The sequence below is a fragment of the Ictalurus furcatus genome, chromosome 21 (genome assembly GCF_023375685.1).
Source record: "Ictalurus furcatus strain D&B chromosome 21, Billie_1.0, whole genome shotgun sequence".
NCBI lineage: Eukaryota > Metazoa > Chordata > Actinopteri > Siluriformes > Ictaluridae > Ictalurus > Ictalurus furcatus.
Window position 1 is genome coordinate 1,252,999 of NC_071275.1, and position 13,736 is coordinate 1,266,734.

Here is a 13,736-nt window from a genome sequence, read left to right on the forward strand (position 1 = left end):
GGGCGGAAACGGGGAAGAGGAAACCTGGGTACTGCTCAGACAGTAACCTCGAGCTCAGGATCGGATCAGGAACCCTTGAACTGTGAGGCAGCTACACCTACCGTATATGTGTTCTCGAATCCTTTTAGTATTTAGTCTTTAAAAGTAAACAGGAAATCAACAGTGAATGAACTTGTAGGAAAGGCTTTTTTTACATCTTGGATTTTGAAAGGCATAATTCTGATGTATACTGTCCGATGCTGTGTCGCCTGTCACAGCACACGTGAAGCAGTTGCTTTTAGATTAATCATAAATGAGCGGCTGAGGCTCAGGTGGTAGAGCGGGTCGTCCACTAATCGTAGGGTCGGCGGTTCGATTCCCGGCCCACATGACTCCACATACCGAAGTGTCCTTGGGTAAGACACTGAACCCCAAATTGCTCCCGATGGTAAGTTAGCGCCTTGCATGGCAGCTCTGCTACCATTGGTGTGTGAGTGTGTGTGTGAATGGGTGAATGAGACACAGTGTAAAGCGCTTTGGATAAAAGCGCTATATAAGTGTGCCATTTACCATTTAAATGAACTGCTACAAATAAACTATGTCTTTGGTTTCCTTTTATGTGGCAGAAGTATGATTGGTCTGATATTGATACTCTTCCTATATTTTACATTGTCCTGGAGAAAGTCAGAAATGTATTTATTGTCATTAGCCTCCATATGCACAGATGCAGTGGCATTACTCTGTTTCTGTGTCGTTACACATGATACCTTCAGGATCGCGTTGAAACCGAGCCAACTATATAAAGGCTCTGTACACAGGAATATATAAAGTGCAAAACCGTGTACAGAACTACACTTCCAGCGAGAAGATAAGTGGAGCACAATATATGAAATATACAGGACAGTGCGAGCCAGTTTACTGTAATGAGTGACAGGAACAGAACCAGGATCAACCACACTGCACAAGTGAACAAAACAAACCGACCGCAATTTGCATGACTGTAAACTATTGTGAAGTTGAACATCATTAACAGCCTAGACAGGTCGAGTATATACACAAGTACACAGAAAATCTGGAAAAACAGCCCTCACTGGTTTATTTTTTTCACTTAAATAAAGCCCTGAACCCTGGACTGCTGCTCTATCAGCTGTTTTCGTCATGACCTCTGAGGCTCAGAGATGGGGCAAATGTGGCTCCGTTAACTCTGTGTTCATTTTATTTATATATTTTTATAAAAGTGTGCCATTATACTTATATAGTGTTTGAGAAAGTCAAATGATTGATGCAGATGTCAGCTTGACATCAATACACTGCAGATCCTGCTGTTTATACAGAGCGGATGAATGGCAGGGGGGAGATAACTGCAAACGGAAATTCTGTTCTCATTAAGGTTGAAATGACAGCTTCGTGGATATTCATAGTTGGTGGATGGAAACGATGAGCTCCCACTTGCCTACATTGTCGGTAAAATTCACTTAAGTTAGGTTGTACGCTGTCCATAACAACGTCATGGTGGTCGAGTTCATCACATTAATATGGACAAAGCAGTGTGCGTTGTTAACAGTCATGGTTAACTTACTGTTTGGATTCAAATTTTTTTAAAAAAGATTACTGTTTTTTTCCTCAATCCTCTTTTGATTCATCATGATTCAGAATCTCCATCCATCCATCCATCCATCCATCTTCTACCGCTTACTCCTTTTCAGGGTCATGGGGAACCTGGAGCCTATCCCAGGGAGCATGGGGCACAAGGCGGGGTACACCCTGGACAGGGTGCCAGTGATTCGGAATCTCGTTTTTGATCATGTTTCACAAGTCATAACAATGATAGTAGTCTCAGCTGTTGTCTATAATCCTGCTACCATTTCCTCAGTGTATTCTCATCTTATGCTCCAGTTACATTTGTGCACACATCAATGCACTGCATAACATCTATTAGTTAAAGCAAGAATAATTCTGTTGCACACGTTACACCATGTATGTTTACCCAGCATAACTCTGAGCAAGGCAAGATTTTTTTTTATTTTTTTTTTGCAACTTTCCTGAATTGCTGAAACAGGAAATGTTTCTGCAATGTTTCTTCCAGATTTCTTATTCTTTGGTCAGTGGCTCACTATAGTACTAGGAACATTTGTACTATGGTTGTATATTTTTACTATATATATTTACTATTCTTGCTATGTTTAAGTACTGTGGAAGCCCTTTCCACCATTTGTAAGAAAAAAAAAAAATCATACCACATACTGTATATGTGTAATGTATAAATTATTATTTTTTTTTATTAGATAAGTGTAGATGTGTTCAGCAGGAGGTGAAGTGCAAAATGCGATGTGGCCAAAAATACGCTGAAAATATCTGAAATCGTTGTTCAGATCACTTACACATCACACCAACCACCTACTAAATGCAGTCTGTATGAAGCTCAAATTGAGGTTTTAAATCTAATTTATGGTGGTGGAATAGTTAACCATAAGCTAGCAAAAAGCTCATAAAGAAAATAATATAGACACGTGTTTCAGAACAAGTCAACAGTTTGGAGGGCATTAACACGGCTGCTATCCTGTTTGCTTACTAACTGGTTTTGATGAAAAGGCTTTTCTTTTTATAAAAGTGTACACTTCACTGTACTTTATTTTTCTTGTGGTCAACTGTGGCTTCTGTAACAGTTGGAGAATTGGAAGTGTCACATAAGTCCTGTTTGAATTTCTATGTTAGATGTGAGGAAAACTCATCTATGTTTTCCTGACATATTCGCTATGGCTTATACCAATCAGCCATAACATTAAAACCTGGCAGGTGAAGTGAATAACATTGATCTCATTACAGTGGAACATGTCAATCAGTTCTCGAAGTTGATGTGTTGGAAAAAGGAAAAATTGGCAAATGTAAAGATCCGAGTTACATTGTCAAGGGCCAAATTGTGATGACTAGACAACTGGGTCAGAGCATCTCCAAAACAGCAGGTCTTGTGGGGTGTTCCTGGTATGCAGTGCTTAGTACCTAGTGTGCAATATTCTGCTGGGTAAGCTTGGATCCTGGCATTCATGTGGATGTTACTTTGACCCGTACCACCTACTAAAACTTTGTTGCAGACCAAATACACGCCTTCATGGCAACGGTTTCCGTAATAGCAGTGACTTCAGTGACCGCAGGATAATTTGGCCTGCCACACTGCAATAAATTGTTCAGGAATGGTTTGAGACATGACAAAGAGTTCGAGGTGTTGACTTGGACTAGAAAATTCCCCAGATCTCAATCCGATCGAGTATCTGTGGGATGTGGACTGGACAATGCTTTGCACAGAATGTAGCCTAATTACTCCTAAAAAAAAAAAAAACCCACCTGCAGAGAGCTTAGCCCTAACATCTGGCCCTAAGTGATCATTTCAAGATACTACGAGTGGAGTGACCATGTGCAAGGCCTGTCATATACGACTATTTAAACGATTACTACTGAACTATTGTGTTATAGTAATTCATGTTCTGAAATATTAAGTTATAATTACACAGTTATATAATATGATCATTGTAATGTGTGGTCAGTCCAACTGAAACCTACAATATGTTCTATTACAAACGTGGACAGCATGGTAATGGAGGTGGTGGTGGTGATGTGTGTGTCTTGGTCTGGTGATATACAATGCAAAAGTGATTATAAAGAGTACTGACTTATCTTCTTCATGTTTTCAGAGGTTTTGAGACATGTATTAATGTGCCCTCAAACATATGATCCATTACCCATGTTTAGAAGACGAGCACTGTCTATTGAAGCTAATAGTGGACTCACATATAAGCGTGAACCTGCATTTGTTTTGTAGGCTTTGGACTGTGACCGTACAGTGCTGCAGAAAATGAAGAAAGCTTCCAAAGCCAAGCACGCCTCCGGTCAAGGTAACATCGCCACGGTTCCATCATGACATGTAATGGTACAATTTATCCTTCATGTCAAATAGCTGTGTGTACAGAGAAGATGAAAGAGCACTGACTCAGAGCAGGAACCAGAGGACAAACCACAGTCATCAAAATACTTGGAAAAGATGACACGCCGAGGTGTTTCAGACAGGAGTCTGATGCTTTAGAAAGAATTTCACTGCTGCTTGCTATGTACAGTATATATCCGTGAATAGCGTACTAACCGTAGCCAAAGCCATATTAATGGGTTTTCCCAGTATTCGACATGATTGCACTACAGTATGGGAGTGCTTCCAACTAACATTTCATTAGCCACGATCATTTCAGGAATATTTTTCAGATATTAAAATGCTCTACTTGTGTATTTTGGCGTCCATGTTGTTGTGTATGAAGTAGTGACTCTGCATGTAGGGTATGGCATACTTATAAATATACATTTTTAAATATATTTCATTGATATTCAAATTATTTGCTTTCCCTCAAGACCACATATCACATTTGGAACTGTATATCAACTCCATGGAGAAACTAGCTGTCAATTTCCACAACAATGGAGAGCAGGAAGTAGCGTCTGCCTTAAATAAGTTTGCTGAATTCTCCAAAGAGCTGCTGACACCAATGAAGAACTTGGTGAGTGTTTGAGGGAGAAAACACCCTTTAGCCAGCGCTGTGCCCACTTTGTTAGTTATGTTGTGAATTGAAATGACAGACCTTATTTACATGAAATTCAACTTTCAAACTGTGAAGCTTTCAGTTTGAGCACACAGGCTCAAATCTAAGCCTTTTGTCAAAAGACTGAGCTGTTTTTCATACATTCTTAAGAAAACTATGCTTTCTGTAAGACTTTTCTTGCGTGATTGAGACTTGTGCCACGATTATTCTTTACATTTTTATCATCTTTCCTCCCACAGTTAAAGAGCATGCTCCACAATATCAGCTTCTTCCTGGACTCACTGGTGAAAGGGGATTTGAAAGAGGTCAAAGGTGTAAGTCTAAAAAGTCAAATGTGGTGGATTTGGTCTCTCTGAAATTCTATATCTGTTCTTGTATACAGTAAAGTTATATATGAAGGTTACTGTGTCAGAAAACGATCCCCTTCAGAGCTGCGTTTCTACTTTCTGTTGTACATTTCTGATATAGCATCAAGTATTACATATCCTCAAATATCCTCAGATGGTGTGTGAAAACGGGTCTATATGGATAAAATAAAGGCTAGGGAATGAATCAGGCATGGATCTGTTTTGCCCCTACAAATGTATATAGTAGTCTGATATTAATGGATGCTGTAGATTTGCACCTAAAAACATCAGCTGTAATCATAAAAAACCTGTAGCTCATACTAAACATCCACTCAGTACTGTATGGCTTTATAGCATACATATCATATACAGTGCCCTCCACATGAGCAAAGAAGGCTGTGAAAAATTATATTTATAGTTTAACCTTTTGATCCTTTGCTCAAAGAATTCTCATGGATATCAAACACTTGCAAACAAAACACAGGTTTATAAAAAAAATATCTTCGCTAAATATAGGTGTGCTTCAGTTACTGGCACATATGAATTCATATTTCTCACAATAATTGTTGCACACCCATGAGTAATAGTTCAGCTAACGCCTCCGGTGGAGGGCACTGTATAGTAACTCACTATCTGGCGTCACCCAGAAGAGGTCTGGTTAAGTCCGGTTCCTCTCAAGGTTTCTTACTCATGTCGTCTCCAGGGAGTTTTTCCTCGTCATTATCACCTGGCTTGCTCATTATGAATCTAAATTTAAATCTACATCTAGATTTCTTTAAAGCTGCTTTGTGGCAGTGTCTATTATTAAAAGTGCAATACAAATAGAATGGAATGGAATTGAATGGGATTGGATTGAAATCCCTGAATTTTGTTGGGTTTTTGTCATGTTCTGTCATTAGATGAAAAACTAAATCTCCTTCTAATTCTAACCTCTTTTCCCTCAGGATCTAAAGAAGCCATTTGACAAGGCATGGAGGGATTACGAGAGTAAATTGTGAGTGCTCGTCGCTCTGCTGGATTTCATTGTAAAGGTTTTGTGATACTGCCATGCAATATAGCCTACAGTTATGGTGTCTAAAAGTCTTTTCCAAGATGTTCATGAACTGGAAGAGGATGGTGTTATGATTTTATGAGGCAGCAGTATCATTGCATATGCTTGGCAAAATAGAGAGAAAAATAAAACTGCTTTCCCTCCCTTAAGAGCAATGAATAGCATTTTGTAGAATATAGTACGTCACACACTAACTACCAACCGAGGGCTAGACTCAAAAAAAAAAGAAGTGCTAATTACAAACCTTTTAGTGACCATTTGCCAGTTTAGCAGGTTAAGAATAATCATGCAAATTAACACAGTGCCTCATTAACATACATGGCAGGTGCAGTATAACTGTTTTGTTTATAAGTCTTTCTGTCAGCAGTGATCCGTACCATAAAATATCTGAAAGCAGCGAAGACTCCTTGCACATTTATTGTTGGCCCAGGACGTAATTAATCTATTATTTATTCTTGCATTAGTGACTTCCCCTTATAGGCAATAAAAGCCCCTTATGACTGTTGAGTAAATCATGACCGATTTGCCAAGCGGTTTTCAAAACTTCCAAAAAAAACAAAAAAACATTGGAAACTGTTTTTTAATTTTTTTTTCCATTTGTAGGCTGAATAATTTGTGGTAATAATTCATCTTACACATCTTACCTATATACAGTATGTATTTTTTTCATGTGTCGTTCCCACTTTAATTTATTTTTGGTCTGTCGTCTTATGATCTGGACACTCACGTCCTGTGCCATTGTCATAAATGAAGAAACACTTCAAAAGGAAACTTTAAATGAAGAAACACTTCAATAGGAAACTCAACCGTAAAGAACTTCCTGACTGTAAAGACCGTCTTCTCAAAACCTATATATAGCTTTTCTTGCACTGTCCGGTTTTTGAGTTATGCGAAATAAGTCATCATAAATGACCTTTGTAGTGGTACATCAAACCTAACCTCCAAAGTTATTTCAGTACCAAATACTTATTTCTCACTACAGTTGAATAATCGTTCACGCACACAGTAGAGTTAGACACGTGCCTTGTCTCTTTGAAGCAATAAGATAGAGAAGGAAAAGCGGGAGCTGGCAAAACAGTACGGCATGGTGAGGACAGAGGTGAGCGGTGGAGAGATCGCCGAGGAGCTAGAGAAGGAACGAAGAATGTTTCAGCTGCAGATGTGTGAGGTGAGCTCTCAGCACTAAATCTCTCTCTCTCTCTCTCACACACACACACACACACAAACCAGAGCGCATGTGTTTGATTTAACTGTATTAACTGCCTCTCACAACACTGTGACGTCTAAACGATACAGAATTATTTTACTGACTTCCACTGTTCTTCCACTATATTTCTATCTCTCAATAAACACAACTTGCTGTGTTTCCTCCTCCTGTCCTCTTACACAGTACCTCATTAAAGTGAATGAAATTAAGAGCAAGAAAGGTGTGGATCTGCTCCAGAACCTCATCAAGCACTACTACTCCCAGGGCAAGTAAGGCGATGAATGTTGCCTCTATTTTGTCATTCGCGTCACATAAACATGTATTTTTTTCATTCCACATACTGTCGGTAGTGGTCTGTTAGGTGGTGGTTTATAAGACATAAGACACCGTTGGCATTGTCTTCATCAGGCAATGACACAAAACTCCACTATTCCTGCAACTTTTTGCAAGGGCACAAACGACTTGCCATGTATTGCTCATATGAGTCTGTACAAATCAATGCTATAAACAAAAACGGCTTGGTGAATATAAATGGTGTAATTAATTACTGAGCCACTGAAATGACTAGTTGAATGCTTTTACAACAGCTACAGTAATCTCATGGACAGATCATGCTACTAAAACGTCTGTTATATTACACTCTGTCACCCTCGGTTTGCTAGTCAGTACTTAGCTAGTTAGAACATTTGTTACTAATTGTATCCATCTTTTTTTATACAGTATATTACATTTTTATTATTACATTTTCCATCACCCACTGTGTGCATATTCTTGCATCACATGGTGTATTCTACAAATTATAAAGGAATGCTAGGGCATAGAAACAGTCCTGGGTGTCGTTGATACTTGGTGAATAATAAGGTGATTGATAGTGAATTTGCTATCATTTTCATGAAACTGCCAAAATGTACATGAAAGTCTCATTTAGTTGAGTCAAGACCCCCACTCTTGTGCAATGCATGGCATGAAATTCCCATAAAGCACATTAAAGGATATGAAGATACCAATATGTTCAAGGGCTGCATCTGATCATTCATGCACACACATGATGACAGAGCTCAGTGAGTTTGTCTGTGGCCCCGGCGAACCCCAGGCCACCATTTATAAGAGCACCGGGGATCTGGTCTCTGGCATGAAAACAGCATTCACCCTTTACCAACTGTACCAAACTTGGGACACAAATGCTCTTAGGGACAAGAGGCAGTGCTGCTCTGTCTGAACCAACAGCCACAAAATACAGACGCCTGAAGTGAAAACCAGAGAACGTGTCCAGATCTACTGCATGGCCATATTGTAAATCACAGAAACAATGATAAAGATTACAAACTATACCGATAAAAATATAACTGGTGCACGGTGTAAATTGCAGATAACTAGTCAAAGCTTTCCCACAACAGATGAGATACACAGCTTTACGGAGAAGGAACACCTTTGGAGTCCTCGTAGTCCTCTTTGAAACTGAAGCTCATGAGCATGCTGTTTTTGTTCTCGTGCTGTCAGAAAAGTGCTGAGTATTATGTGTGGAATGACTGATAATACCCGAGTTAATGTATTCCTGTACTTTTTTGTTTGTTGTCTTCTGTCTCCATTCAAGACCATGTTTCATTCTATGGCAACGTTGTAAAGAAGTATGAGAGTGCTAAAGGGAGATGAGCAAAATGGTGGGTGGAGGAAGAGAGAAGAAGTGGTGAGGGGGGAAGGAGGAGAGAGATGAGGTTGTGTTGATGGTAATTACTAGATTTGGGGTACTCGATCCTGGACTCGGACTCGAGTCCGGTTATGAACGAACTCGTACTTGTCAGGCACTCGGGTAAATTTGTACTCGAACTTGACACAGACTCAAGAAATGAATGAATGTCTCCCTGCCTGACCCTGGTGTGTGCGCACAGAAGGCCACCTCATCGTGCGAGTACCGAATGGACTCTGTGCACGATCACTTCCGTGTTTTGTCTCAGCCAGCTCAGTTACATCTGGTGGACGCACTGTTCACTCTTGGCGATAACTGTGTGAAGATGGAGCAGGACAGTATGACATATTACACTCGCTGTTTACGAGAGCTTCCCCAGATTACCGTGAATGATGTTAATCGTATTGTGGGACAGTCAGCTGTTACACCCAACAGTAAGAAGAAGAGCTTCAAATGATATATTTCAAGTTAAATCGACAACTTTGAGGGTGAATATTCTCGTGTTATATCCGACTAGTGAATCTAGCTAAGTCTCCGTTTCTGCCGGTTCATACCTGTCTTTGCATTATTTGTATTTATTTATCTAATTAAAATGTACTTTATACAATAAATTATTTGCACTTGCATTCACCTCCTCCTCCAGTCCATGACAACTTCATGAATTCACTGTAATGGTACTTCTTTGAGTATAATTAAATCATAGTACTTTTATTTGAGTTTTAAAAAAAAAAAACATTAACCTAACCAGTCATTTTCATCACTGTTGCAGAGTAAGATGCATTTAAACATGGAAGACTTTGAACTCTATGGAAGTCATAATAATAATAATAATAGTATAATAGTTTAATTGTTGTAAAATGAATGGTATGAAAGAGTTTTGCCGTTAGTACACTTCACTATACGAACGCACTATACGTTAGTAACGTGGCTGGCTGAGATTCTACCGGAAATACGTAAGCAGCGTTCATGCACAGAGTCTATTGAGTTCTCTTTAGCGGCTTATCACGCTTGGACGGTCAAATAAATACACACATCATGTCAAAATGCAGGTCTGACCGAGTATTCATTCCAACACCGTCGGTTATGTCTTAAATGAATGTAAACAGTTGGGAAAATTTGAGGTGTGTCGATATATTAGAGTTGTGCATCAGGTCTTAAAGTGACAGCAGTGTAATAAACCTGCTGCTGTCTGTCAGTAATGTTCATCAAACAACAAAAGACAAATAGAAAACCCCTCACTCACTCATTTGCCTGAATAACTTCAGTAAATGGAATAAGAATCACTGTATGCTGTACAGTAAAGTCTATTTTATATTATCTGTGCTTTATTCAGTTTCTGTAGTATTTGGTACTTGAACACTGCTGTTAGACCTACCTGAGAAAACGTATCGTTATCGTGAAATAAGATTGTAGTCACATCGCCCCCTGAACATCAGCATCTGGTGATTCCAGTCTTGGATTTCATGCAAAATGTGAAATTTACTTCTAAATGTAGTAAATATCATAAACCCTGCTGATAGGGATTGTTTTTTTTTCATTTTAGGAATTAAAATGAAAACAATTAAAGAACAGAGCTGTGTTCAGAAATGAGTTTATTGTCATTAATATTCAGATTAAAAGCCGTAATAAAGCATGAAGCTTTTCTCTCTCTCAGTCTATATAACTGTGGGGGAGACGCATCAAATAACTGAAACCCTCGAGGACACGATAGAGTGTGATACAGTAACAAAACAGCTTCATTTGTATTTCCATACACTTGTAATATAATAAAAGTTCTACATATACCTCTATAGCCCTGTTTTTCTTTGAAACCACTTCTATGAAACTAGTTGAGGTGCTGATGATATGAAATAAAATATTTAATGGCAATGGTAAGATGTAACAGTGGTATTTTTGTTGTCATTGGTTTGTGAAGGTTGAAATATAAATTTGACAGCTCAGTGTTTCTGAGCTCAGTCTTTTTTTAATTTAATTACTTTCTGGACTCTGCCATTAAGGACTCAGACTTGAGTCCAACTCGACTCCTTTTGGACTCTGATTTGATCGGTTAAGGACTTGGTCTCGACTTGAACTCGACAAAGGTGGACCCGGACCCAACACTAGTAGTTACATTGGTTTGCTTTGTCAGTTTCTTTCAGGAGTGCTTGGCTGCCACAGAGAAGCTGAAGCAGTACATTGACACACTCGCCGGAAAACTCAGCTCTGTGAGTGGATTTTTACATGAATAAAAACCTATCTTTATTTAAATGTCCTTACAGTAAGGATTACACTATAGAAGCATTTTACATGCACGAGCAGTCACAGTGAAATCAGCAAGAGCTTTAGTGCTCATCCATGGTAACTGTTTCTGAACATCATGTTAAATGTCCATATTTTAAAGGCTGTTTATGTGATTATTTGTCTTAACTAGTGGCCTAATCTTTTTTTCTTTCCTTTTGAGTGGATGGCTTAAACAAAGGGAGCTAGCATGATGAAAATCTGTGACAAAAGCTATAGTCTGTCACTCAGCTCAAAGTATTAGAACCCAGGTGCTCTGTACCCTCTAATTTCACTCCGCCAAACAACATCAGGTGGCTGTAATTGTGCCTTAGTGTGTGTGTGTGTGTGTGTGTGTGTTGTGAGTGACTAGGTCAGCTTATCAACATTCAGAGGAGATCTCATTCTGCAGCTGCCACTAGCAATAAGACTCAGTTTGAATGTACCAGTGGATCAGTCATTAAGCTCTCTGAGCTCCATTTTAGGTGTTTATTTTCTTTCTGTAGTTGTTCATATTTTGAGCTCAGATGGCTGTTTTGGTGGATTCATGCACATTTGTGGGTGACTCCAGGCCAGTCATGCATTGATAGATAAATGGCATTCAGTCTGATCTGGATGGTTTTATTAGAAAACAATAACTCATCTAGCATCAGATTTATAATTTATAATTCGGCAATACATACAATATTTACGTTGACCAAGTCAGTGTGACTCATATTGTAGCGTTTGTTATGATGTTCTTTAGAACATAATGCCCATGGATGGCAAACGTCACTTAGCTGAGGTTCTTTTTTTTTGGTTCATGAACCATCCGGGTTAGACCCTAACTACCACTCTCTTTGAGACACAAAATCTTACCCATCTCACCTCAGCACAATGTGAGTGAGACTGCAAGATTTCGGTTATTTATTTATCCCTTCAGAATTCTTTTATTCACTTCTCACGCCGTGTCAATCTTTAGCAAAGCTGAGGTGCTGCCCATATATAACACAGTAAACAAAAGTTCATTTAAGGAGTTATTTGCTTCACAATGGACCGAGCAGTAAAGAGAACAGGGGCTGAAAGAGTAGGAGTAATGGCATACAATAAACTGTTGTGCCAAGCTGTGTGTTTTTGCACAGAGGTGTGTAAAAAGTTCTGGAAAACTGAACATGGTACCGAAAAATGCTTGTCATCAGTTCAAAAAAAAAAAAAATCTCTCTCTGTGGATCTCTTTTTATGGCTTTGACAAAATATTTATCCAGTCAACAGCTTTCATAATTCCTTCCGTTGTTTCTCAATTGAGTTTTACCACCAGCAAAACTATATATTTCCAAATTTTCAAAATGACCGAGTGCTTTGTGTGGAATAGATAGAACGTCTGTAATCCTACTCCATGTGAAAAACTCAATCGTGCATCCCTAACGGGAAATCTCGTCCTATGCGAGATATGTACGAAAGAATGCATTATCTATGTCTAGTGTGGGTTTATGGGAATTTCATGTGTACTGTGGGTCTTTGTTTGTGGGCATATGTGTGTGCAGATAAAGCATAGTCAAGATGAAGAAAGGAAGAAGCTGTTTTCTCTCAGGGACCAGCTGAGACCTGCCTTGCAGCCTGAATTTAAGGAGGTGATCACTTACACACTTACCTGCTGTCTCTCAACATGGCACTAGCACACATTTTCATTTTCAATTTCCTAATACAATTCCCTAATACATTCCACTGCATATTTTAGTGTTCTCTTATCTAGCGCTAACTTTTAAATCACTTGATAATGAAAAATGATTCAATTTCATTTGTAGTCCTAAGAGTAGATAAAGCGAACCCATTGAAACAAATTAGACAAAAATATTATACTTGGTCATTTACTTATTAAGGAACATGACCCAATGTTACATATCTGTGAGAGGCAAAACTGAATAACCCTCCTGGATGCTCAATGGGAAGTTTTAAAGGAGTGTCTGCTTCAGCTTCACTTGCAAGAACATAGTGATTTGTTACAAATATAAATAACCTATTCTGTTATATTTAGTAGTTGGGTAATGTATTCGTTATTCATACTATATTGTAAATGTTTGCATGAAGTTAGAGCATGAAATACAGTTTTTGGACTGGTAGGATGAGATCCTAATTAGTGGTAACATAAGTGAGATTTTGGAGCAAAATTGGGTTTGTGCCAGCAGACGTTGACAATCACTGTCATAGATCAAGGAGGGAACTCTGGACTTCATTTCCCAGCAGCCACTGCACCATACTACATCACTGTCACATGACCACCTACACCTGTGTCATGTTTGTTGTTTAACGAGCACTCATATATATATATATATCTATATAGCCACTGTGTGCACTGCTTCCTCGTCTTATGTATTGTCTATGCATGCTTTTGTCCATGCTTCGATGTTTAATTTTGCCACAGTATTTTGCCTCGTGTTATTGTGTCTTTTTTTTTTGTCTGTTTGTTTATTAAATGTTTGAAATCTGCAGTTGCTTCCGCCTCTACCTTTGAACCGTGACAATCACATCCCTCCTTGCACTTATTTCTGGTCAGAAATAACAAGTGGGTTAGATCAGGAGGAGAATGGCATATGCCCAACCAAATTAGCAATATGCTAGGTTACAGGAAGTGGCAAACTGTGATTGG

At 38.8% G+C, this 13,736-nt stretch overlaps 1 protein-coding gene across 2 annotated transcripts in view; it reads left to right on the forward strand.

Moving 5' to 3' along the window:
- Positions 1 to 13,736, forward strand: part of unm_sa1614 (un-named sa1614) — a 49,603-nt gene that overhangs the window by 6,909 nt on the left and 28,958 nt on the right. For both annotated transcript variants that reach the window (XR_008388869.1, XM_053652889.1), the window contains exons 2-9: positions 3,797 to 3,869; positions 4,375 to 4,520; positions 4,802 to 4,876; positions 5,854 to 5,903; positions 6,999 to 7,128; positions 7,351 to 7,436; positions 10,983 to 11,058; positions 12,634 to 12,720. Coding sequence is in view for 1 of the 2 variants with exons in the window: in XM_053652889.1 (XP_053508864.1) it covers positions 3,797 to 3,869; positions 4,375 to 4,520; positions 4,802 to 4,876; positions 5,854 to 5,903; positions 6,999 to 7,128; positions 7,351 to 7,436; positions 10,983 to 11,058; positions 12,634 to 12,720 (723 nt within the window). In the remaining variant the exon portion in view is untranslated. The remainder of the gene's footprint in view (positions 1 to 3,796; positions 3,870 to 4,374; positions 4,521 to 4,801; positions 4,877 to 5,853; positions 5,904 to 6,998; positions 7,129 to 7,350; positions 7,437 to 10,982; positions 11,059 to 12,633; positions 12,721 to 13,736) is intronic.